This window comes from Ranitomeya imitator, chromosome 2 (genome assembly GCF_032444005.1).
Source record: "Ranitomeya imitator isolate aRanImi1 chromosome 2, aRanImi1.pri, whole genome shotgun sequence".
Taxonomy (NCBI): domain Eukaryota; kingdom Metazoa; phylum Chordata; class Amphibia; order Anura; family Dendrobatidae; genus Ranitomeya; species Ranitomeya imitator.
In genome coordinates this window covers 176,407,483-176,434,293 of record NC_091283.1, presented here as the reverse complement: position 1 = coordinate 176,434,293, position 26,811 = coordinate 176,407,483, and the positions used below count along the sequence as shown (strand labels likewise).

The following is a 26,811-nucleotide window of genomic DNA, read 5'->3' as shown; positions in this document are numbered from 1 at the left end:
TGAGGAGCCATGTTCCCCTGTGCTGGGGGTGATGAGGAGCCATGTTCCCCGTGCAGGAGGATGATGAGGAGCCATGTTCCCCGTGCAGGAGGATGATGAGAGTGATGAGGAGCCATGTTCCCCGTGCAGGAGGATGATGAGAGTGATGAGGAGCCATGTTCCCCGTGCAGGAGGATGATGAGAGTGATGAGGAGCCATGTTCCCCTGTGCAGGAGGATGATGAGAGTGATGAGGAGCCATGTTCCCCGTGCAGGAGGATGATGAGAGTGATGAGGAGCCATGTTCCCCGTGCAGGAGGATGATGAGGAGCCATGTTCCCCTGTGCTGGGGGTGATGAGGAGCCATGTTCCCCTGTGCTGGGGGTGATGAGGAGCCATGTCCCCTGTGCTGGGGGTGATGAGGAGCCATGTTCCCCTGTGCTGGGGGTGATGAGGAGCCATGTTCCCCGTGCAGGAGGATGATGAGGAGCCATGTTCCCCATGCAGGAGGATGATGAGAGTGATGAGGAGCCATGTTCCCCGTGCAGGAGGATGATGAGAGTGATGAGGAGCCATGTTCCCCTGTGCTGGGGGTGATGAGGAGCCATGTTCCCCTGTGCTGGGGGTGATGAGGAGCCATGTTCCCCTGTGCTGGGGGTGATGAGGAGCCATGTTCCCCTGTGCTGGGGGTGATGAGGAGCCATGTTCCCCTGTGCTGGGGGTGATGAGGAGCCATGTTCCCCTGTGCAGGAGGATGATGAGAGTGATGAGGAGCCATGTTCCCCTGTGCAGGAGGATGATGAGAGTGATGAGGAGCCATGTTCCCCTGTGCTGGGGGTGATGAGGAGCCATGTTCCCCTGTGCAGGAGGATGATGAGAGTGATGAGGAGCCATGTTCCCCTGTGCAGGAGGATGATGAGAGTGATGAGGAGCCATGTTCCCCTGTGCAGGAGGATGATGAGAGTGATGAGGAGCCATGTTCCCCTGTGCAGGAGGATGATGAGAGTGATGAGGAGCCATGTTCCCCTGTGCTGGGGGTGATGAGGAGCCATGTTCCCCTGTGCTGGGGGATGATGAGAGTGATGAGGAGCCATGTTCCCCTGTGCTGGGGGATGATGAGAGTGATGAGGAGCCATGTTCCCCTGTGCTGGAGGATGATGAGAGTGATGAGGAGCCATGTTCCCCTGTGCTGGGGGATGATGAGAGTGATGAGGAGCCATGTTCCCCTGTGCAGAGGATGCAGCAGCGCCGCCGGGTTCCTGTTTCCTGCTCACTCTTCTGCCCTCCCCCCCTCGCATCCCAGAAGCCAACGGAAGTCAACATGTCGAGTCTGCACAAGAGCAAGTAAGAGCTGCAGAAGAGGGGAGTCCTGGGCAGGTCATGGGGGGCTGCAGGTGGGAGAGGAGGGGTGCATGCAAGGCTCGGGGCAGCCTGCCAGCAGGGGTGACTGGGGGGCAGCTGCTGTCTCTGTGTGGGGGGATAGGAGGGCTCCATGCCTGTGCACCTGTATAGAAAGCTCCTGCTTTGTATCATACATTGTGTGTTTCTATAACAGATACAGGCTGGATACATCTAGTGCTGCATGTGTGATCTCTGGGGGTGCGGAGACCCCATTTCAGTGCCTGGGTGGTCCCCCAGGACACTATGGGGCTGTTACAGATACCCCAGCACTTGGCGCTCCGTCAGCCCCATAGCCATTGCACATATGTGTCCACCAATTGGGCGCAGGATCTTGTGACCAGAGGATCCCTCTTGTGATCAGACAGACAGCTCTTTTCCTGTAATTGCTCTTCTTTTTTTTCCTTTTAAATATGGAAGCAGTGGTGTAAATGTGTTAGTGCTTGTCCCCTCATAAAAAGATGAGACCTTATTTGTAATGATCCAATGTGCCAATCTTCAGAAATCTTGCATACTCACCATATGCAAATCATGCCAAAAGTGCACTGTGGGCGTGTCAATGCACTTAAAAGACAATACTGCTGCATTGACACGCCCCCAGTGCACGTCCAGCCCGATTTGCATGTGATGTCTATACTAGATTTCTCAATATTGGTCCATTGGATTGCTATACAAAAGGTGTATTGTTATTGGGGACAAAAAGCTCCTCCACAGCAATGTTCCTACTGCCACGTGTAAGGACGCGCTGACGGGCCCCTTTAAGCATTTTACCTTGTCATCCAGTCACTGGGGGTAGGTTTCCTTTTTTTAAGCAGTGATCAGTCCCCAACTGGAAAATCCATAGTGCTTTTATGTTACAGTGGGTGGATTTGCTGTTTTAGCACACAGTCTAAAAGGGGTTGTCCAAGATTAGGAAAACATGGCTGCTTTACTCCAAAACAGAGCCATCCCTGTCTACAGGGGCATTGCAAAGACTGCGCCATTACAGTGATCAGGACAGGGCTGCAATCCCATACACAGCCTGTAGACGGGTGTGGCGCTGGTTTTGGAGTAAAGGAGCCATATGTTTCTCATCTTGGACAGATCCCTTTAAATGAAGGGATAATGTATAGGGAGATGTCATGTTATTAACCTTTGCCAGTAACTCCTTGTTCTGTGAGCGTGTGCCAGGCAGGACGGACGGTGCGTGATCAGCTGCTCTTTTTCTGTTTGCAGAATTGCGGAGTTCCAGAGCCTTGTCAGTGAACCCCGCATTAACCTGTCTGTGCTGCGGGAGCTGAGCTTCAACGGTAAGACGTCCCCGTCACCGATCCTCCTGCCTGCACGTAGTGGACTTTGTTTTCTGCTTTCTTTTCTTTTTTTTCCCCACCAACATCAGACTTGGAAGATAATTAACTATTCCGGAACATTTCCTTAAAATAAGAAGCACTTACATTTTTCTATTATCTCTTTCTAGAAAATGTGGGTGATTTAAAGGGACCCTGACTCCTCTTACTTGTTAATGTGGAGGCGACAGGCGCTGGTTCCCTCCAGGATGTGTGTACGCCCTTGGCCTGTCGATGCAACGTCATCAGCGCCTCTTACCCCCTGAAATCAGAGGACCCCTTTAGCAATATGGCTGCCGTTATAACTTTTTAGACTGCGTGATTTTGCAGAATTTCTGCCTCCACCCTATAACATTACACAGGCAGGTGTAAATCTGCGTGATAACGGTGGCCATATTGGCTATTAACTGGAACCTAAAGCTTCATTTTAAAGGGGGTTATCCAGTGTTGCAATTTTTTTTTTTTTAAAATGGCGCCTCTCTTGTCCTTGGACTATATCTGGTATTGCAACTTTGCCCTATTTCAATGAATGAGACCGATGTGCAATACCAGACACGTCCAACAGTCGAGAGAGGTGCTGTTTCTAGCGGAACAAAAAATGCAGACCTTTTAATGTAACATTGGACATCTCCTTTAAATAGTCAAAATGATGGCCCATATTTATCGTTTTAAAGGGGTTATCTCATTAAACCCTCCAAAGTCACGACATACTTTTTTTTGGTGGAGGAGGATGAGAGTCCTCGATCATTGGGGTCAGCGCTGTTTAATAGTAAGGCAAGCGTCATGGGCTCCATATGTGAGATCTGTCCATAGAGAGCTGTAGATCAATCCTCTGCAGAGAAATTCCCCAATAAACAGTCGGGACGGTTGTGCTGACTGCCATCATCTCATGCTTCTTTTTCCTCTTTGACAGGCATACCATTTGAAGGAGGGATTCGGTGCCTCTGCTGGAAAGTATGTACACCCCACCCCTCAATAGAATGAAATGCTATCTGCACACTGATTTTTTTTTTTTTTTTTGAGGCGTTCAAAGACCATGCGTTTTCTAGTGGAAACCGCTTCAGGAAACTCTCTTCTCCTTTGGGAAGTTTTTGGTGGAGTTTTTAACTTCCTGAATTGGTTTGGAAGATTTATTTAAAGGGAACCTGCACGTATCGGGTTAATCTGCGGCTACTGGGAGAAAATGAACTTACGTTCTCCTGGGAGCCGACGACTTTCAGTCATAGGGGCGTGCACAGAGCGGCTGCAGGTACTGCTCGGTACACGGTGCACAGCGGCTGTAAGCATGCCCCCCACTTTGATCGACAGCCAGCTGTACAGTATATCTGTGTACCCGCTCCGTGCACATCCCTATGACTGAAAGCCGGCGGCTCCTGGGAAGAAATATGTTCCATTTTCTCCTGGTAGCCAGTACTGCGTCCTGCAGATTAACCCCATATCTGAAGGTACATATGATTTTCCAAGGTGACAGGTTCCATTTATGGGTTTTTTGCAGCCTTTGATTGGACAGTGTCTAGTTTGGAGCAGATTACATCAGGAGACCCTTTCTATCAGTGTCAGGCACTTTCTTTTCTTCCACTGGACTTTTTTTTTTGCAAACCTGAAGTGGAAAAAAAATGCTCAAAAGACTGAATATATGAACAACAAAGTGGAAAGTAAAATAGTCTTTCAAGCGATTTTCAGTTTTGTTTTTTTTTCCAGGCGTATTTCAGAATAGATCCACCCCAATAGATTTTGTAAGAAAGAACTCCGGGTATGTTCACACGGCAAGACATGGGCAGATCTGCTCCAAAATCCACGTTAAAACCCACTTCAAATGTTCTTTGTCGTGGATTTTGGAGTGGCTCCGCATCAAAACCATTGACAATAAGCTCTTGAGTGAACGTGACCCGAGATTGATGACACAAGTTGCTTGGCGAGTTAAACAATGTCTCCTGACGGTTCTCGTTTCAGATCTTACTCAACTATCTCCCAACGGATCGGCTGTCATGGGATACAGTGCTAGAGAAACAAAGGTCAGGAGGCGTCTTCTGTGTTATTTGCACATAATTTGGAAAATATGAGAATGTGCCACACCCAATATGGTCCACCACCTCTGTCCGACTATGTGAGACTCTAAAGGTACCGTCACATTTAGCGACGCTGCAGCGATCTAGACAACAATCCCGATCGCTGCAGCGTCGCTGTGTGGTCGCTGGGGAGCTGTCACACAGACAGCTCTCCAGCGACCAACTATGCAAAGTCCCCTGGTAACCAGGGTAAACATCGGGTTACTAAGCGCAGGGCCGCGCTTAGTAACCCGATGTTTACCCTGGTTACCAGTTCTAATGTAAAAAAAACCAAACACTACATACTCACATTCCGGTGTCTGTCCCCCGGCGTTCTGCTTTCCTGCACTGACTGTGAGCGCCGGCTGGCCGTAAAGCACAGCGGTGACGTCACCGCTGTAATCTGCTTTACGGCTGGCCGGCGCTGACAGTGCAGGGAAGCAGAACGCCGAAGGATGCGACATACACTGGAATGTAAGTATGAAGTGTTTTTTTTTTTTTTACATTTACACTGGTAACCAGGGTAAACATCGGGTTACTAAGCGCGGCCCTGCGCTTAGTAACCTGATGTTTACCCTGGTTACCAGTGAAGACATTGCTGAATCGGCGTCACACCCCGATTCAGCGATGTCTGCGGGTGATCCAGCGACGAAATAAAGTTCTGGACTTTCTGCTCCGACCAACGATGTCACAGCAGGGTCCAGATCACTGCTGCGTGTCAAACACAACGATATCGCTAGCCAGGACGCTGCAAAGTCACGGATCGCTAGCGATATCGTTGTGAAGTTGGTCAGTGTGAAGGTACCTTTAGGCTGCCGTCACACTAGCAGTATTTGGTCAGTATTTTACATCAGTATGTGTAAACCAAAACCAGGAGTGGAACAATCAGAGGAAAAGTATAATAGAAACATATGCACCACTTCTGCATTTATCACCCACTCCTGGTTTTGGCTTACAAATACTGATGTAAAATACTGACCAAATACTGCTAGTGTGACGGCAGCCTTAAAGGAAAAGTTGGGGTTATTTTTTCATGACTGGTTCAAAAGAAAAAGGGTTCGTAGGAAATAATCAGATCCACACTCTGCTTTAGAGAACATCTCAATCCCTTCCTGATGTGTGATGTACAAGGACGTGGCACATTGGGTGTTGGAAAATGGAGCGGGCTCAAGACATGCACCCACTCTGTGCACAATGGATGCTGCCTGTGCTATACAGCTGGCACCTCCCTCTTAATGGCAGTGACCAGAGCGATCCGAAAACAGCATGTAAGAGGAGTGATCACGTGACGTGATTGTCCCAGCGCCCTTCACGAACCCCTGCGATCCGATTGCGCAGCTGAAGAGTCGCAAGGGCAGCCAGGAGCCTACTAAAGGTCCCTGTCGCCACCATCTTTGTACTCTCATCAAGCATAGCCACAGGTTTCATCGCAGGTTCATTACCCCCTCGAGGACTTGGGGGTGGGGTGGGGGGGGGGAGAGATGTTTTTAAAACATAAAAGTTTAAATAGCTGCACTTTAAAAAAAAATAACAAAAAAAACATGTTATCAATAACGGAATTGATTCCTTTTTTTAATATATATATTTTCTTCAAATTTTTCAGAACATTGTATAGTAAAATTAATTCTATTACGTGAAATTAAAACTAGTCTCGGGGGAAAAAAACAAGCCCCCAAATCACTGTCTCCTGGAAAAAGTAATGGCTCTTGGATGAAAGGGGAGGAAATAACGAAAGCGTTGATTATGAAAAAAAAACACCTAATCAATGATATTAAGGGTCCGCTATATATCACCTATCTGTCTTCTAGGGAAACGTACGCCCACTTCTTAAAGGAAATGATCATTCAACCAGGAATAGCCAAAGCCAAACTCGGACTGTCCAGAGAAGATGTCACTTTGGAAGACCACGTAAGTTGTCAATGATTTAAAGGGGATGTCTGGATTGAAAAACACATTTTACAATTCCACATGAAAACCTTTTTATTTGAGATCTCCATAATCGAGAGCAGCAACAAAGATGGTCTCTCTCACTGGAAGATCTGACACCCCGATCCATGACATGGATCTCTACCGAAAACCTGTAATACATTATTTCTCCTATGGGGGCGCTGCAGGGAAATTGAACACTTGCTGCCAGGTTATTCTGCAACTGATGTCTTGGGGTTCCAGCTGCTGGAAAATACATCTTCTGGCCGGGGAGACCTACTAATCAAAAGGATTGTTGGAGGAGGAGAAGTGAACTTTTCTAAAATATATGTAATCTTACAAATTGCTGTTATATACTTACCCTAAATATTATAATTTTACTTTTTATAGCCCCTTAACCCAAATCCAGATAGTCGGTGGAACACTTACTTCAAAGATAACGAGGTGCTGCTGCAGATAGACAAGGATGTGAGGTAAGCAACATGGCCTCTGCTTTCTTGCAAAAAAACAGCGCGCAAGTTATGTGTGCAATTGCAGCTCATTCATTTTCATTTCAATTGAGCTGCAATACCAGACATGACCTATATGAAGTGAGGGCACTGTTTTTTTGTTTTTTTATGGTATAAAGCAGGCATGTATTTTTTTCCGTCTTATTTTCTGTAGCTATACAGGGCTTATATTTGAGCACTACATTATCTGTTTCAGGCGGCTGTGCCCGGACTTCTCATTTTTCCTGAATCCCACGGAGTACCCCTGCCAGCTGATAATGGATCCAGAGAACGAGTACGAGACCCTGAGGAAGAGGGTAGAACAGACCACCCTAAAGTCCCAAACTGTAGCGAAGAACAGGAGTGGCGTGACTAATGTAAGGAGCGATCCCGCCTATCCGACCAGCCGATCTGCATTGTGATCGACGTCTTCCACGCTGCAATGGGTGAAGTTACAGCGTATATGTAACAATCTACCCTACAGTGTAGCTTCATTAACCCCTTCCTGACATAGGATGCACTATTAAAATCTTTGTTGGGTCCATATGGTGCGGACTCAGGAACTGAGCCTGCACCATATGTGGGAGACGCCGGCTGTATAACAGCAGAGACCTGACTGAGCTAGCTCCGAATGCTTACAGTATAATCAGAGCACAATAAAAAGAGCTGCAAAAAAAGCTATAAAAACAAAAATAGAATGAAAAGTCCAAATTATTGCACACATCATGGCTCTGATGCATCCGTGTAACCATTTAAATGCTGCTGTCAATCTCTTAACACCGACATTTAAATGGACTGGTTGCCATTTTGCGTTCTTATATCGGCTCCCATCGGCCACCTGCAATGGAGAGCATCCCTTTCCCTATATACTGCAACAGTGTAGTATTTCACTGTGTACTGTAAGAGATCAAACAATTGTAGGGTCAGGGGCACCTAGGGGCGACTAAAAAAAATATATAAAAGTTTAAAGGGAAAGAAATAAAACTAGAAGTATTTCGTATCGCCGCATTTCTAAAAGTTCATTCTATGGATGAATACTGTAAGGAAAAAACAAACGAAACACCAAATTTGCCCTTTTTAATCGCTTCAACTCCCCCCCCCCAAAAAAAATAAATGAAAAATGTATAAAAATGTAAGTCACCCAAAATTAGATTAGAAAAAAAACAGCAGCTCTCCATGTAAAAAGAAAAGAAAAAAAGAACCCTCACTCCTCTCCGTTGATGTAAAAATAAAAACATTACGATTGTCAGAAAACGTTGACAAAAAAAGAGTATTTATTTTTTCCAAAATTGCCCAATTTCTTTTTTTTATTTTTACTACTTAAAGGAAGCAAAGCAAACAACAAACATAGATGCAAGTTTGTCTCACTGTAATGGAAAAATAAAAAAAGGTTATGGCTCTTGGAAGAAAGGGAGGAATAAAGTGAAAGCCTAAAAACAGAATGACTTTCAGAAGGGTATAAAAACGAACTAAATCTACTGGGATGATTGTATAGGTCCTAGTACAACGATGAAAATGACTCCTATCTTGCAGTAATCGGTTGTGCCAGCGCTGAGAAATCAAGCTGTAAAACCACATGGAAATGAAACAGGAAGTGCACTGGTACATGGACACGCCCCCCAGTTCACTTCCTGGCTAATTTGCATGTGGCTTTAAAGCTTGATTTCTCTGTTCTGGTACATCCGATTGCTACAAGACAGATGTCATTTTTATTGTTGTATTAAGACGTATACACCCGTACCATTTATTTCATTACAAAGATTGTCATAACAGATCCCCTTTAAAACAGCATCTACACTGGCAGTGCACACACTATGGTAGGCCACTGAAAGGTTCTGTGTCAAGCCTGTGATGATGGGCCTATTGGTCTGCGCTGAATATTGCACACACTCTGTATACTCAGAAGGTTATTTTGTCTTACACCAGATGAGTTCTCCATTGAAGGCATCAGCTTCTCATTCGCTGAGTGACATCGAGCCTTTACCCAGCGGCTGTGAGGCGCATTGGGAGGTGGTGGAGCGAATCCTATTCATTTATGCCAAGCTGAATCCTGGCATAGCCTATGTACAAGGCATGAACGAAATAGTCGGACCCATCTATTACACATTTGCCACAAATCCTAACAGTGCCTGGAGAGGTGAGGCCAGAGCTAAAGTCGCCCTGCGATATTAATCTTGTAAGGTGCCCAATTTGGGGGTTGGTTCCAGGGCCAGGGGTCACCATGTAATGCTTGCTGTCATGTACTCCCGTAACCAGAGCATGCCGAAGCTGACACCTTCTTCTGCTTCACTAATCTGATGGCTGAAATTCGGGACAATTTCATCAAGAGTCTAGATGATTCCCAGTGTGGAATAACAGCAAAGATGGAGCGTGTTTATTCCACTCTGAAGGAGGAGGATGTAGAGCTCTACCTCAGGCTGGTGAGTAGATCACAGAATTTTCTCGCCTTCGATCCTTCATGATCACCTGTGCTCTGTAGGAAAACTTGGCAGCAGGTGTTCAATTTCCCTGTAGTGCCTCCACAGGTTCGCCGAAGCATTACACCATTCCTATTGAACTCAATGGTTTGTCTGTAGTAAATGGATATTCTAGGGCTCCAAGAGTAAAAGAGGCTTTTTAATAAATGCCTTAGACTCTGGGGGTCCTAAATTAGATACTGACTTACAGTGGCTTAGTGTGGAGTTGCAGAGAAGGCACAGAGGCGGTTGCCACGGGTAAAAAAAAATCTTCCAAACACAAAAGCTTCCTGCCCCGTCTCTCTCTTTTATGGGCTATGCTTAAAAGATGTAAGCATCCTGGCGCCTTTAGGGACCATCGTTACTTTTCTCCTTCGCTTCATTGGGGGACACAGCCTGTGGGTGTATGCTGCTGCTGCCACTAGGAGGCTGACACTAAGTAATACAAAGAAAGTTCTCTCCTCCCGTGCAGTATACACCCTCCTGCTGGCTCTCAGAGAACCAGTTCTTGCTTAGTGTCCGTAGGAGGCACACAGACGGGTCTGCTATTCAGACCCAAAACTCTTTATTATTTTATTTTTACCTTTTACTTTTTTGATTTTAGATTTTTATTTTTTCCATGGATAAATGGGGCGACGGATCCTTTCAAGGTTCCGATCTCCCCGAACCATCAACAGGCGAGCACGGAGAGTGTCGCCTCTCCGTATCCTCTCCTGCGACGGGGGATGCCAGGCCTGAGCTGATTCTTAGGAGTGATGGGTCCCTTCAAGGCACCGATCTCCCCGCAACCTGAACGGACGAGCACATGGAGTGTCGCCTCCACGTACCCTCTTCCTCAGCCAGGCCTAATGCCGGACAACTGGTCTTGTCCACCCGGGGGCTGAACTCCGTGGATATACAGAGGCCCCTCTCTATGGCGTCCGAGCAGCCCCCACTGTCCCACCACTGTAAAAGCGGATGGCACAAGGAGGCGGACGGTTCCTCTCCACCTCCCTAACAAAGGGATGGTCAATTGAGGCTTACACCTTTATCCCTGCACCGTCCATGCTGCAAAACCTGACCTGCAGCAGAACAGTAGAGTGCGCGCGCTTTCATCCAGTCATCCGCGGCGGCTCCATGCCGGGACGCGCACCGATAGTGAGTGGATCCAGTCAGCGATGGGCCTCTGCAGTGGGATATTCACATGCTGACAGGCAGCCTCAGCTTCCCTGTGGCCCACCTCCCTGAGGTAGCGCTCCGGCTGGCTGCAAAAATTTAGCCCCCGGCTTCGGACGATGTGTAGGCCGCAGACGAATGGGGCGACGGATCCTTTCAAGGTTCCGATCTCCCCAAACCATCAACAGGCGAGCACGGAGAGTGTCGCCTCTCCGTATCCTCTCCTGCGATGTGGGATGCCAGGCCTGGGCAGATTCTTAGGGGTGACGGGTCCCTTCAAGGGCACTGATCTCTCCTGGAAGCCGCGCCCGCACTATGGCGGCTCCGCCTGCTTTTCTGGTTCTTCTCGCCTGCCACGGGAACGCTAAATTTTCTCGACCACTACAACACCCCTCACTTCTACGCCTGTCGGCTGCAGAAATTTAGGCCCTGGCTTGGGCCTATTCATGGAAGTCTTGAGGCTCCGCCCACCAAATTGGCGCTTCTCGCCCTCTGCGAGATTTTACCACCTCTGCAACTCCCAGTGGCCATCTTGGTCCACCCGGCCGGCTCACACAGTGGCGACGGTTTTTGCATTAAAAGGGCACAACGACTCTAAATCAGTACCCGGGTAAGGAAGTACCTGACCAGTAACTGACCAGCATGCCCTGGTCTTAAAGGCACTTCACCAGTATGCCCTGGTCTTAAAGGCACATGACCTGTATGTCCTGAACTTAAAGGCACATGACCAGTATGCTCTGGTCTTAAAGGCACATGACCAGTATGTCCTGCTCTTAAATGCACAAGACCAGTATTCCCTGGTCTTAATTGCACACGACCAGTATTCCCTGGTCTTAAAGGCGCACAACCAGTATTCCCTAGTCTTAAAGGCGCACGACCAGTATTCCCTGGTCTTAAAGGCACATGACCAGTATTCACTGGTCTTAAGGGCACATGATCAATCCGATGCCGGTCACCCTAAATGAGCTCAGGAACCCTCCGACGCTGATCCCAGTTTATCCCAGAGTACCTAGTCCCCCTCAGTGGACTTTGTCACTAACCACAATCCATGGTTTTTCTGACCAAGAGATTGAATCCCTCCGTGAACCCTCTGTGGCTCGGAGTGCTCGCAGGACCGATATACATGGTCCCTATCCTACATGGGAGCCGTCGGCTAGCAAGGGCCGCAAGTATTCTAGAACCGTACAGGCATCTAGAAATCGGACGTTTCATTTCCTGATCTCTCCCCAATGATTTGCTGAGAACAAGGCTCTGAATATGGATCGGATATTGCCTTGGCTAGCCAGAGCTTCAGAAAAGGATGGACTCGCCTATTTATATCATCAACCAAATTGCCGAGCGATTCACTGGACAGAAGCCTCTACATGGGATGCCATACCTGACGGGTCCTTTTAAAGGGCACCGATCTCCTTACACCATCAACAGACAAGCACATGGAGTGTCACCTCCATTTATCCTCTTCTGCATCCAGGCCTAACCCCAGACAACCTGCCCTGTGCACCCGGGGACCTCAACTCTGGGGATGTACAGAGGCACCCCTTTTTGGTGTCCAAGCACACCCCTTTGCATCACCACTATTTAGCGGATGATGCAAGAAGGCGGACGATTTCTCTCCACTTCCCTGTTAAGAGGATGGTGGATCGAGGATTCCTAATTTTCTACTCTGCACGACGATGGCAAGAGACGGTTTTTTCCTGACCTGCTGGATGCAGCCCCGCATTCTGCCACTTGGCAGACTAACCGGGTAGAATTTCTTGTGGTATACCTACCAGTATCCCTGCCCGATGTATCATCAATGAAAATACCACGGACGGTCGGATAGCAAATCTGGTTCGTTCCGTCTTGTGGCTTTGGGTTCAGCGCTCTACCCTTCCTTAGCCGCCATATGGGTTGCTCGAGCAATAGTCTCCTGGTCGGAGACCTTAACTACTTCGATTCACACAAGTAACCTTTCCCCGAAGACAGTACAGCTGGCCAATCAAATCTTCTGAGCGGGAGACTAACACGGGATCGTATCTTTTCTACAGACCCAACCAGCAGTGGAAGGGTTGTCCAGGACAGTCTAGATCTAAGGGATCTTGGTTCCAAAAAGGGGGACTGAAAAGTACGACTAATCCTGGACCTAAAACTTCTAACAACCTTTGACAAGGTCCTCCTTTTTCGGATGGAGGTCACCGCTCAGCCATTACTTCAACAGAAAAAGGTGGAGTTTCTGGCATCCATCGACATTCGGGATTCTTACCCTCACATTCCTATTTTTCCCCTCTACAATAATCCCTTCGCCTTTCCATTCGCGAACAGCATTTTCAAGTCACGACCTTGCCCTTCGGCCTTGCTACTGCACCCAGAGTGTTCGCAAGGGTCATGGCGGTTGTCATGTTCCTCTTGCAGCCTAGAAGCATGGTCGTCCTGCCCTATTTAGTCGACTTTCTAGCCGCTCTTCCAGAACTACACTGAGTCGTCTATATCACTTGCGATACCCTCTCACCTGGGCTGGCAGCTAAACTTAGACAAGTTTTTCCTCATTTCCAGCCCAGCAGATCCTTTTTGAGGATGATCCTGCACAAGAAGGATGGTAATTCTCTCTCGAGTCAAGGTCGTGACTCGACAGGGAGCTTGCGCACTTGATCACTCATCCCCTCAGTTCATTCGATTCGCTAAGATGGTTCTCAGGAAAAATGGTGACGACAATGGAAGCGGTTTCCTTCTCTCCGCTCGTTTTCAGCAAGTCAATCAGGCTTTCAAAGGGTAGTCTCTGCTCCTTCCTCATCCAGGGCCTTCTCCTGGTCCAATAGTTATTAGTGGATACCAATGCCAGTCTTCTTCTCCCAATCATTGCTCTGGGGATCCGAACGGTACGGCTAATCCTACAGCAGGTCCTCTGCCTTAAGGCGGGTCACCCCATCCGTCTTCAATTGGATAATGCCACGGCTGTGCCATACATACGTCAATCATCTAGCAAGTACCCACAGTCAAGCGCCATGGCCGAGGTACCTCACACTCTCTGATGGGCCGAGATCTATCATTCGGTGATCTCGGCAGTACATATCCCTGGAGTAGAACACTGGGCGGCAGACATATTCAGCCGTCAGGGTTTCTCCTCAAGAGAGTGGGAACTTCAGCTTCCATCAGATCTGCCTTCACTAGAGTACTCCAGATGTAGGTCAGATGGCGTCCAAACTGAACGCCAATGTACTCGAGTTCATGGTTCGGCCTCGAGATCCAAGAGCATCGCAGTGCATGCTCTGTTCTTCCATGGTACCAATTTCCATAACCCCTCTTCCACTACTTCTGAGATCTTTTTGGAAGCAGGAAGGGCCCCAGTGATCCTGGGACACCTGCACTGACCATGTCAGGATTCCTCGCTTGCGGTACTAGTATTTTTCCGTCTTATTGCAACAAAACTGCAAATATGGACTTCCTCGAGGGACTCTTCACCTGTGGTTCTTCCCTACCGCATACCGTTAGATCTGTGGGACCTTAATGGTCCTGAGGATCTTACAGTAGACTCCTTTTTTGATCCGGACAGACTTTACTATCAGGGAAGGTCGCTCCCTTTTTTCTCTGCGTTCTTGTCATCCTGATGAGTCTTCGGAGCTAGCCGCTCTGTTCTTTTAGACTTTTTTTCCTTATTCCCATCAAGGCAAGGTTGCCCTCAGGCCATCCCCTTCCCTTGTTACCAAGGTGGTATTGTATTACCACTGTTACAGGGGCATCGTCCTTCTCTCATCTCTTTCGGCTCCAGTCCACAAAACGGAATGGGTTCTCCATAATCTGGATGAAGTGAGTGCTCCGAGTTGGTACGTATCGAGGACGGCGTCCTTCTGAAGCTTGGACACTTTTTTGGGGCTTCCCGACGGTAAGAAGAAGGCTTCCTGATGGTCACAGGCAGGGTTTAGCCTTTTCATCAGCCGTGTTAGCCTGGTGGATTCGTTTCACCATCCAGGAGTCCTTCCATGCTAGATGTCAGCCTATCTCCCTGTCTGAGGGCTCTAGGCACCAGACGTCGGCAAGCACGGCTGCAAGCTTGCGGACTCGTCTAGTCTGCATGCATTCTTGAAGCACTATAATTCCCACGTTTCCACAGATGTGAGTCTGGGCAGGCGGACTCTGCAGACTGTGGTGGCGCACTTGTAAGTAGCGGTTACACAGGGCCTGATCTATTGTTCTCCCCACCCAGGGACTGCTTTGGGACGTCCCACGGTCTGTGTCCCCCAGTGAGGCGAAGGAGAAATAGGGATTTTTGTGTACTCACCGTAAAATCCTTTTTTCCGAGCCATTCATTGGGGGACACAGCTCCCACCCTGTTATTAGCTGGTGCTTGTTTTTATAATCTGACATGCTATACTCTCATATGTAATCTGACATGCTATACGCTCATATATTGTTATTAATCTCCTACTGCTTTTGCACCGAACTGGTTAGCTGAGAGCCAGCAGGAGGGTGCATACTGCAGGGGACGAGCGAACGTTCTTTGTATCACTTAGTTTCTCCTTCGCCTCATTGGGGGGACACAGGACTGTGGGTGTATGCCTCTGCCGCCAGGAGGCTGACACTAAGTAAACTTGAAAAAAAAAAAAAAAGTTAGCTCCTCCTCCATCGTATACACCCTGACACTGGCTACCAGAGACTCCAGTTTATGCTTAGTGTCTCAAGGAGGCACATCTCTGGGTCCTGGATCGTTGGACCCGATTTTTCAACATCTTTGGATTGAAGGGGCGACGGACCTTTTTGAGGGTCCGATCTCCCCAAACCATCAACGGGCAAGTACGTGCGATGTTTCTCCACGTATCCTTCCCCGCGACGTGGGATTCTTCACCGGACTAGCCCTGACCACCCTGAGGTAGCTAGACTCCAGGCTGTACAGGTGCTCATAAGATGTCCGTGTGTTCCCCCCTGAATTCTACACCCCTGCGGTGTTAGCTGGGGTGGTGGACGGTCCCTCTCCTTATCCTGGGGATAATGGAGATAGGGTTCCTGCACCGTTATTGGTTCTACCCCTCGATAGTGCGGTATGATTGGGGGGCTCCTGGCATTACCTGTGGCTGTGTCTTCCGGGAGTGCGGTGCCTTTTTTTCTGCTGAGGCCGGGGCGGCGGACTGCTGCGCTGCGGCGTGGTCCGGCGCTGGGGCGTTGGATCGGCGGCGCTGCAGCGTTGTCCGACACTGTGGCGCAGCTACGCTGCAGCATGGTCCTGCGGCGCGTGGTCAGCGCCGCTGTCCCCCTAGAGGCTTCGGCTCTGCCTGGCCGCTTCGGGCGTGGAGCGGCTTCCTGGGGCCGGGACTTCCGGCCATCGGACCGCGCTGGGAGGCTCCGCCCCTTCCGGCGCATCACTTCCGGTTCCGGCTCTCCTTGCTCTAAGGGGGGAAAAATTGAGGCCCCGGCTTCGGGCCTGCTCCAGGCCGCAGCATCGTTTGGCGGTCCCTCCCCCCTAAGGCCGGCTATGCATATAAAACAGCGTTTTTGGGCTCAGCATCATGCTTTCAGATCCATCTCGGTACTCGTGGGGACACGGGACTGGGGTGGGTGCTTCTCCCTTCATCTGGCTGAAGCATTCCTTTTTTCCCAGTCTCTGGCCCTGGGTATAGCATTACGGATCATTATGTCTAGAAGGGTTAAGACTCACACGGTTCTTTTTACCAGTTGTGTATCTTGTAGTGCCCTTTTTCCGCACGCCCAAAGTAATCGCCTCTGCGAGGCCTGTGACTCTGAACGCGTCCAGGAGCCCCCCCCTGCCAGTTCTCCAGTAGTCTCTCCGGCTCCGGTCCCTCAAGCAGATGCTGGGGTAGCTCCACCGGTATGGGTCACGTCTTTGTCACAATCCATGGCGTCCCTTACTGAAGCGATCAAATCTCTGCAGACCCCGGCGGTCGGGACCAGTAGTCCGCCTGTCTTAGAGAGGGCCTCGGGGTCTCAGGAGTCTTCGGCCTGCAGGGGGCGCGCTCTCACTCGACAGACGCATGGAAATCGGATTCGCAAAGCGTCTCCCAGGCACTCAGGTGCTTCCGCATCCTGGAGTTCCGTATCTCGCTCTCCTTCCCCTGCAGAAAGCGGTGAAGTTGAGACTGACTACGAGTCAGAAGGGTCTCTTAATTTTGATAAACCTGGGTTTCAGGAGTCAGTAAACAGCCTAATTGAAGCTGTCAATCAGTCTTTGGGGATAGAAGACGAGCTCGTCTCTTCCTCTGATCATAAGGTCTCATTTAAGCGGTCTAAACGGGCCCATAGGGTTTTTTCCTCTCATCCTGAGTTCGAGGACCTGATTCGACGCAATAGGGAGCACCCGGACAAACGCTTTTCAGGGCAAAGAGCTCTGAAGGCTAGGTATTCCTTTGCTTCGGAACTTTGTAGTGATTGGGCAGAAAATCCTTCTGTAGATCCTCCAGTGTCCCATTTAGCCTCTAACACGTTACTATCTCTCCCTAATGGCTCATCGATTAAGGATCCTACGGATCGTCTTATAGAGAGCTTGGCTCGTTCCGTCTTTGAGGCCTCAAGCTCAGCACTTTTTCCTTCTTTTGCGGCAACCTGGGTTGCCAGGGCTATGATATCTTGGTCTGACTAGTTATCTAAGGCTCTCCAGGATGGTAATGTGTCAGCAGAATTGGCTGAAATGTCATCTCAGGTAGCTATGGCCGGTAGCTATCTGATTAACGCATCTCTGGATGCGGCAGATTGTGCTTCCTCGGCTGCATCTAATGCTATTGCCATCAGAAGGGCCCTTTGGTTAAGGTCCTGGCGGGCTGATTCTACTTCTAAGAAATCTCTTACATCCCTGCCGTATCAGAGTGGTCGTTTGTTCGGAGAAAAGCTGGATCAGCTCATTTCTGACTCTACAGGAGGGAAAAGTAAGTTCCTTCCTCAGCAGAGAGCCAGACAGCCTTTTCGGCGCCATTTTCAGGCTCGCTTTAGAACCTTTCGCTATGTCAGATGGGCCCCAGCATCAGGTTCTCCTGCGCAGGGTCGGCCCAATCAGGACCGAGACGGTCGGACCCCTTATACGGCCAGCCAGGGGGGAAGAATGCGTCCCCAGTCTTCTAGATCTAGAGGATCTAGGACGCAAAGATTTTCGGCCAAGTGACTGGAGGCCTCTTCCGGGCATCTCCAGAAAGGTAGGCGGACGTCTACTTTTATTTCGCCAGGTCTGGCTTCAGGTAATCCACGACCAGTGGGTGGCAGAGCTCATATCTTCAGGTTACAAAATAGAGCTGGTCTGTCTCCCTCCTCCCCGGTTCTTCCCATCCCGTCTTCCCAAGTGCAAATCTCTTCGTCAAAGCTTGTTCAATTCCATAGAGTCTCTCCGTATCAGCGGTGTCATTTCTCCTGTTCCAAAGGAAGAAAGATTCCAGGGCTTTTATTCCAATCTTTTTGTAGTGCCCAAAAAGGATGGAGCAGTGAGGCCTATCCTAGATCTCAAACTCTTAAACAAGTTTGTCCGCGTTCGACACTTTCGTATGGAGTCTCTGCGGTCGGTCATCGCCTCTCTGGAAAAGGGAGAATTTTTGGCCTCAATAGACATTCAGGATGCTTATCTTCATATTCCCATCTTTCCGCTCCATCAAAGATTTCTACGGTTTGCCGTAAACAATCTACATTTCCAGTTCACGGCATTACCTTTCGGACTGGCCTCCGCTCCCAGGGTGTTCACAAAAGTCATGTCGACTGTGGTGTCCATTCTACACTCCCGAGGTATTGTCGTCTTGCCATACCTAGACGATCTGCTGATCAAGGGACCGACATTTCAGTCTTGCAAGGAAAATGTCGACATCACTCTGGACACCCTTTCCCGTCTAGGTTGGTTGGTAAATTTAAGGAAGTCGTCTCTACGGCCGTCTCGAAAAATCTCTTTTTTAGGCATGATCTTCGACACCTCTCAAGCCTTAACTATCCTTCCCCAGGACAAGGTCCTAGCCCTTCGGCGGGAAGTGAGGAACCTGCTACAACCATACCCTCATACGATTCGGTCCGGGATGAGGGTGTTAGGAAAGATGGTTGCAACCATAGAAGCGGTTCCGTTTGCACAGTTTCATCTTCGACCCCTCCAACTTGCAATCCTATCAGCATGGAACAGAAATCCTCTCTCTCTCAACCGCAAATTTCGGTTGTCTTTCCAGACCAAACAGGCTCTCGCTTGGTGGCTAAACAGCTCATCTCTACTCAGGGGGAAGCCCTTTCCCCCAACCAATTGGTTAGTGGTCACAACAGATGCCAGTCTCCTGGGTTGGGGAGCAGTGTTCTTCCATCACACAGCTCAGGGACGCTGGTCTCCTCAGGAATCAGAACTCCCCATCAATATCTTAGAGATTCGAGCGGTCCGGCTAGCCTTGTTACGTTTTCACCATCTTCTGGCGGGTCGCCCTGTCCGGATTCAATCGGACAACGCCACAGCGGTAGCTTACCTAAATCACCAGGGGGGCACCCGCAGCAAGGCAGCCATGCAGGAGGTAAAACTGATTCTACTCTGGGCGGAGAGAAATCACTCTGTGATCTCAGCGGTCCACATTCCGGGCGAAGAAAACTGGGCGGCAGATTTCCTAAGCCGTCAGGGTCTAGCCTCCGGGGAATGGTCTCTCCACCCCGAGGTTTTTTTTGCAGATATGCCATCTTTGGGGAACTCCAGACGTGGATCTAATGGCGTCCAAGGTGAATGCCAAGGTGCCCAGTTTTGTCTCTCGGTACCGAGATCCCCAGGCTATCGCCGTGGATGCGCTGGTACTGTCTTGGAACCAATTTCATCTCTCTTATCTGTTCCCTCCTCTGGCACTGCTCCCGAGAGTAATCAAGAAGATCAAATCAGAGAGAGTGCCGGCCATCCTGATCGCTCCGGATTGGCCATGACGGACCTGGTATGCAGACCTGGTACAACTTCTAGCCGGGGTTCCTTGGCGGCTCCCCGATCGGCCAGATCTTCTATCTCAAGGGCCGATCTACCACCAGAACTCAGAGGTCCTACGTTTGACGGCCTGGCCGTTGAATCTTGGGTTTTAACTCAGGCTGGTTTTTCTCAAGAAGTGGCTGATACTATGATCAGTGCACGTAAGTCCGTTTCGGCCAGGATTTATTATCACACTTGGAAGGTGTTTCTTTCCTGGTGTAGAGAACGCGGGCTGCCCCCTCTGCGTTTCTCCGTTCCAAACATTCTAGCCTTCCTTCAAGCAGGCCTGGATTCTGGGCTTGCTCCGAGTACCCTTAAAAGGCAGGTTTCGGCTTTATCAGTACTTTTTCAGCGCAGGATTGCTCCTAATCGTCAAGTCAGGACTTTTTTCCAGGGAGTCGCTCATAAGGTCCCTCCTTATAAGACTCCTTTGGAAGCTTGGGACCTTAATCTGGTCTTAAGGGCTTTACAGGACGCTCCTTTTGAGCCTCTTCAAGAGGTTTCTTTGATGTTTCTGTCTTGGAAAGTCGTATTTTTAGTGGCCATAACGTCCATAAGACGGGTATCGGAGTTGGCAGCTCTTTCTTGTCGTCCTCCTTTTTTGCGATTTCATCAGGACAAGGTGGTGCTCAGACCAGCACCGTCCTTTTTGCCGAAGGTTGTTTCATCATTTCACATTAATGAAGATATTGTTCTGCCCTCTTTTTGTCCGGCACCTACGCACCGTGTTGAAAAAGCTCTCCATACGTTGGATCTGGTGAGGGCTCTGAGGAGGTACGTTTCCCGTACGGCCCCCTTTCGCCAGACGGATGCTCTGTTTGTCCTTCCGCAGGGTCGCAGGAAGGGATGCGCGGCTTCAAAATCTACCCTGGCCAGATGGATAAGGGCGACCATTCAGGAGGCTTATCGCTCCATGGGCATGACTGTTCCGGCCGGAATCAAGGCTCATTCGACTAGAGCAGTGGGGGCTTCCTGGGCCGTTCGGCACCAGGCCTCAGCAGAACAGGTTTGCAAGGCTGCGACCTGGTCTAGTCTGCATACGTTTGTCAAACATTATAATGTCCATTCCCAGACCTCTGCAGACGCAAGTCTGGGTAGAAGAATTCTTCAAGCGGTAGTGGCGCATTTATAGACAAACATTATCTGGCTGTCTTTTTCTGGTGAGTGATTTTTCCCACCCAGGGACTGCTTTAGGACATCCCACAGTCCTGTGTCCCCCAATGAGGCGAAGGAGAAATAGGGATTTTTGGTTACTCACCGTAAAATCCTTTTCTCCAAGACGCTCATTGGGGGACACAGCTCCCTCCCTGGTAGCCTTATGGCTGCTTTGGTTATATCTGATTACATTAGTCAGTAGGATCTTTTCTAGACATAAAGTTTCTGTACTTATGCTGTTATATTATTTTTTGTGTTTTTTGTTCTCCTACTGCTTTTTGCACCAAACTGGAGTCTCTGGTAGCCAGTGTCAGGGTGTATACGATGGAGGAGGAGCTAACTTTTTTTTTTTTTTCAAGTTTACTTAGTGTCAGCCTCCTGGCGGCAGAGGCATACACCCACAGTCCTGTGTCCCCCAATGAGCGTCTTGGAGAAAAGGATTTTTACGGTGAGTAACCAAAAATCCCTATTTCAGCCTCCTAGTGGCAGCAGCATACACCCACGGTCTGTGTCCCCCAATGAATGGCTCGGAGAAAAGGATTTTATGGTGAGTACACAAAAATCCCTATTTTTAATTGGGCCCTAATAGGACATTAATGTTTTTGTAAAAGGGGCACTCATGAGACATTATTTGTTTCAAGGGGGCAGTCAGAGGCCGTTATTACTGGGCTCAGGGGAGCAATACTTACCTTGCTGCGGGCGCTGACATCTTGTTCTGCGTCACTGCCGAATGCCAAATCTTGTTGTAATTCAGCTGATGGGACCTGCATCGCTCCAGATTCTTTTAGAAGCAATTCCAGTAATCCTATTAGAAAATTCCTGACAAAGCCATTCTCTGATATCTGTGAAGTGGTTCCTTAACGCTCTCTTTCACTATGCCATTTGCATGTGCACTATACTGAGGCCAGCTAAGTGGGGTTAGGAAAACATGTCTGGTTATTTCCTAAAATGGCACAACACCTGTGAAGAGGTTGTGTTTAGTATTGCTGCTTAGCGTTATTGAAGTGACTGGGTCTCAGCTGTAATACCAGACATAACCTGTGGACAGGTGTGGTGCTGCTGTGCCATGATGAAATCATATAACTCTTTATTTTTGGGTCCCCTATCCCCATTATCTACTTACAGCAAGAACAGAACATCAAGCCTCAGTTCTTAGCCTTCCGCTGGTTGACATTACTCCTATCCCAAGAATTTGTGCTGCCCGATGTCATACGGATTTGGGATTCGCTTTTTGCAGATGAGAACCGATTTGACTTCCTCCTCAAGGTCTCATGTGCGATGCTGATGTAAGTAGTGTGACCCCACTCCTTTCTAGTGGGGATGAAAGGGCCCCGTTCTGACAGACGGATTCGTGCCAATCTAAAAATAATCACCCATTCTATGAAAAGGAAATATCTTATTCCAACTGGATGCCCCCTTTAATGTGCATTTTCTACCCACATGATAGCATCTCTCCCCTTACTCCATCTTCGTTCTTTAAGGGGTGGGGGGTTCCCATTATCTTGTTCATGTCAACCCTGTCTTGGGTAATCGAGTCACCCTAGCAAAGTTGTAGAGCCTAGTCAGAAGTTTCTGTTATGACATAGCCCATGTATGGTCGAACAAATCCCGTACATTATATTTAGAAATAATTATAATTAATTAAACAAATTAATGAACAAAAAATGATGCCTTAGTGCAAAAATTAAAAAAAAAGCCATTCAAATATAAATACCAAATAAATAAGTTGAGTGGTAACATATAGTTACCCACAAGTGTCTCTTAAAAAAAAAAAAAAGTGACTAGGTATGTAGCTGTCATTAGCTGGGACCACCCCCAATCCTGAGAAAGGGGCTCTGAAGGGCCCATTGCATGACCTCCACTTTGTTCATTCTCTATGGTAGTGTTCCCCAACTCCGGTCCTCAAGAGCCACCAACAGGTCATGTTTTCAGGATTTCTTTAGCATTGCACAGGTGATTGAATGCTTGCCTGTCCAGGTGATGCAATTACCGTATTTTTCGCTTTGTAAGACGCTCCAGATTATAAGACGCACCCCAAATTTTGAGGAGAAAAATAGGAAAAAACTTTTTTTAATAAATTGGTGGGGCTTCTTATAATCCATGCGTCTTATTACTTACCAGGGGTTGTGGCTGCGGTGGATCAGGGTCCCAGGGTCGTTGCTGGAGGCAGGAGTGGAGCATTGCTGCAGGCTGGGATGAGGGGGTCTGCAGGGGGGCTCCTGTGCTGCAGGGGGCTCCTGTGCTGCAGGCTGGGATGAGGGGGTCTGCAGGGGGGCTCCGGTGCTGCAGGGCTGTCTCCGATGCTGCGGGGGACTCTGGCGACATTTTGTGAAAGACCAGAGCCCCCCGGCAGTTCGTCCATGCGTTCCTGTATGACTGACTCTGGGAAAATGGCCGCCGGAATCTCGAGAGATGAGATCTCAGCGCTGAAATCTCATCTCTCGAGATTCCGGCGGCCATTTTCCCGGAGTCAGTCATACAGGAACGCATGGACGAACTGCCGGGGAACTCTGGTCTTTCACAAAAAGTCGCCAGGCCCCCCGCAGCACTGGAGCCTCCAGGATCACCCGGGGCAGCAGCGGTGGTGGGCGAGGTGACAGCGGTGGCGGGCGGCGGCGAACACCCCCTCATCCCAGCCTGTAACGGTTAGTGGCATATCCGCTTTGTAAGACGCACCCCCATTTCCCCCCCAAATTTGGGGGAAATAAAGTGCGTCTTACAAAGCGGAAAATACGGTATCACCTTTGCAATACTAAGGAAATCCTTAAAACATGACCTGTTGGTGGCTCTTGAGGACCGGAGTTGGGGAACACTGCTCTATGGGATTGCTGGAGATAGATCTTATACTACTGCTCTCAACTATCTCCAGAAGCCCCCTCACGAATACTTCAGAGCCCCAATCTGAGGATCAGATCCCCAACTGATCTGCAAGTTATCATTGAATAATTGACATTCATTGATCTGCATGCCGTTTTAAGGCCAAAAATGACTCAAAAAGCCAACCTCTGCGTAACCCTCCAGAATCTGGCTCCAAGAACATGTAGTTCCTATCCTGGGCGTTATCCTTCTGATCGCTCTTTCATCTGACTTGCATTTTAATTCTGCTGCAGATTAATCCGTGACCAGTTATTAGAAGGGGACTTCACCGTAAATATGAGGCTGCTCCAGGTGAGACCGTCACATAAGGGAACGGTGAATTAAAATGAAATGCAAAATATCATAAGGGTTGTATGAGATCTTATACATGTTTGTTCACATCAACCTAGGATTACCCGCTCTCAGATGGGGATGTTCTTCCTATCTTGAAGAAAGCCAAGGAACTTCAAAACTCCAAATAAGACCCTGCGTTACAGTGACTGTTCTCTTGGATCCTTCCAGCATGCCCACCTTCTGGACAAGAGCTGATGCTAGAGGTCCGCCGCTTTCTTCCCGTGTTACATGGACACGAGTCTTGCCGTGTACACTCCTACCTGGAGCCGTGTGGACATTGATAACACAACGAGCATTATGCCGGGATTTCCTGGCGCTCATTCGTGCCTATGTTGTGGCCTCCTGGTGACCAATTGATGCACTAAAGACCTATATGACACTGACGGAGCTTTCCGCATACCTGTATCAGTATTTGTCAGGTGATGAAAGACTGTTATTGAGGACGCTAGTAGCACCCAGCCTAACCAGGGAAAGGCCGCAGTGTGACCGAGCTGCCTCTCGGCTTAGGCCCTGGTGCCTGAGACACCCAATAGTTCCACAAGTGTTTAGTAATGTCATATTGCAGAGAAATGAAACTGATTTTATATTCTGTTTGCCAATCAATTATTTTATTTTTTTTTGTGAGTTTTATTATTTTTTATTTTTTTTCCTCCAATCTCATTTTTTATTTCAAAGCTTTTTTCCATTTTAAGAGAGCCTTTCATTTCTTACAAATGGGTAGTATTTTTTTTTTTTTTAACTTGGTGTAAACGCCGCTGTTCTCCTGAATCCGCCGCTATTTTTCTTTTGATCCTTCTTCTCTCCATTTCTGAGATACGGCCTCTTCTTCCCTTTGTATAACTCTAGTCTTGTTTTCCAAGTGGGGTTGGTCCTCACGCTCACGTATAAAAGTTATAGACCACACCCACTTGTATAAAAAGGCTAGAGTTACACTCTTTGAAGAGGGGGCCATATCTTAGGAACGAAAAGTCGCAGAAACTAATGAAAAACAGCGCCGGATTCAGGAGAATTTCGGCATCTAGCCAGGGTAAAAAATATCTATGACGAGGAACATCCTTATGAATGTCTTAGCATGGCCATTGATGGACTTTCCTAGTAATATGCTACCAATGTCTTATTATTGGGTGTCACATCCCTTTGATCTCCTTCCTTAAAATACTCGATGCCTCTTCTCTCTCCTTCAGCTCTATTGTTTATTCACAACAGAGGGCAGTTTGGCAACCATCATGGCTACCATTAGTAGCCTAATCTATGGAGGCTCCTAAATGACCCTGAACCACTTTTCTATCATATTGCCTTTGTTGTAAGCATTTGCCATGCAGGAGTCCAGAAAGCTGACACATCAGTCAGGGCGGGTATTTCGATAAGAGCGTGGTCCGTTTTTCTCGGATTTGTGAAACAAGACTTGCTTGGTTTTGTTTTATGGGAACACTTAAGTGTGATATTACAAAAAACTATATTAGTGGGTACAAATTTCACTGGAGGACTATTGCGTCCTGGTTTGTAATGGAAACCATGGCGTAGATGTGTGCAGAACCTTCGCCAGTCAGCAGCTTTAAAATGGATCTGGAAACCACCACCTCTGAGCTTTGGTTATGCTGCCTTCTTGTCTCATGCTGAAAATAGAGGCATCATTTTCCTTCTTCTGTCTCCTCTATAAATGAGGTAGGCACAGATAGTACTATCTTCCCCTTGTAAATGAGGTGCACATAAATATTTGTCCCCCCCCCCTATAAATTTAAGCAGGCACAGATAGTCCTGTTTTCCTTGGTAAATTTGCTAGATGCGAATACTTGTGCCTCCCCCTATAAACTAAGGATGCACCAATCCACACAAAAATTTGTCTCCCACCTCTAAATGCATTAGGCACAGATAGTACTGTCTTCCTCTGTTAGTGAGGAACACAAATATTTGTGAATTCCTCTATAAATGTGGCAGCCAGATAGTGCTTTCTACCTCTACAAATGAGGTTCACACAGATTCTTTTCAACGGGAAGTGTTTTTTTTTTTGTGTTAGTTTCCTAATGGCTGACCATACATGATCCCAATGTGATGAGCGAACGTGCGTAGATAAGGCTTTATACGAGAACGCTTGTGTGCTAACGGAGTGTGTTCGGTGTGCTCAAAAACTATGTTCGAGTCCCCGTAGCTGTTCGACAGCCACAACACATGCAGGGATTGCTTATCAGCCGCGGGGACATATGTTTCGAGCACACTGAAGACACTCTGTCAGCACCCGAGCATGCTCAGATAACACCTTATCCGAGCATAATCGCTCATCACTAATACCCAGTGATACTAGTACTCCAGCCAACATAGTGGAGCACTATTGACCTACTGGGTAAAAGTGGCATTCATTTGCAGTTTTCATGCACATTTTGCCATTCTTTGCTCATCAATAAATTAGAATATCAGGGTAGAGGCATCTATGTTACATGAATTGTTATGCCATTAAATATCGGCACCACGACCCCTCCCGCGATCAAGCACATAACTGATTAATGTAGGTTGAGGACTACGACTCCTGCCCTCTTCTGGAATTCATAAGGGAATCTGTGCTATGGGACCTTTATTTATATCTGGAATTATGTTTCGATTTGATTTTTTTTTATATTGATATTTGTCTCTGTGATTTTTGTCCTTATTCTGTGTATGTATTTGGTCCATGGCGTGGACTGTGGCGCCGAGACATAAAATGTAGGATGTGATGATGGGCGCCAATAAATTTATTTCTGTTCTCTCGTCTGTGTTGTTTTTGCTGCCGAAAATAATGATTCTATCTTCGCGTTCTGCTTGT

General features: G+C 48.2%; 2 protein-coding genes across 3 annotated transcripts in view; one reads left to right on the top strand and one right to left on the bottom strand.

Moving 5' to 3' along the window:
• Positions 1–26,811, bottom strand: part of DYNC2I2 (dynein 2 intermediate chain 2) — a 457,867-nt gene that overhangs the window by 212,871 nt on the left and 218,185 nt on the right. The gene's annotated exons all lie outside the window — the stretch shown is intronic.
• Positions 969–26,752, top strand: TBC1D13 (TBC1 domain family member 13). 2 transcript variants are annotated; one of them, XM_069748042.1, is made up of 13 exons: positions 1,249–1,322; positions 2,592–2,665; positions 3,615–3,655; positions 4,655–4,716; positions 6,558–6,657; positions 7,066–7,148; positions 7,381–7,540; positions 9,090–9,300; positions 9,420–9,583; positions 21,280–21,351; positions 21,930–22,090; positions 23,915–23,972; positions 24,071–24,289. In XM_069748042.1, the coding sequence occupies exons 1-13, from the start codon at positions 1,300–1,302 to the stop codon at positions 24,140–24,142; spliced, it is 1,281 nt and encodes a 426-aa protein (XP_069604143.1). In that variant the 5' UTR covers positions 1,249–1,299; the 3' UTR covers positions 24,143–24,289. The 2 variants fall into 2 exon arrangements, with proteins under 2 accessions (XP_069604142.1, XP_069604143.1); XM_069748041.1 differs by lacking the exon at positions 21,280–21,351 and having other exon boundaries at positions 969–1,322; positions 24,071–26,752.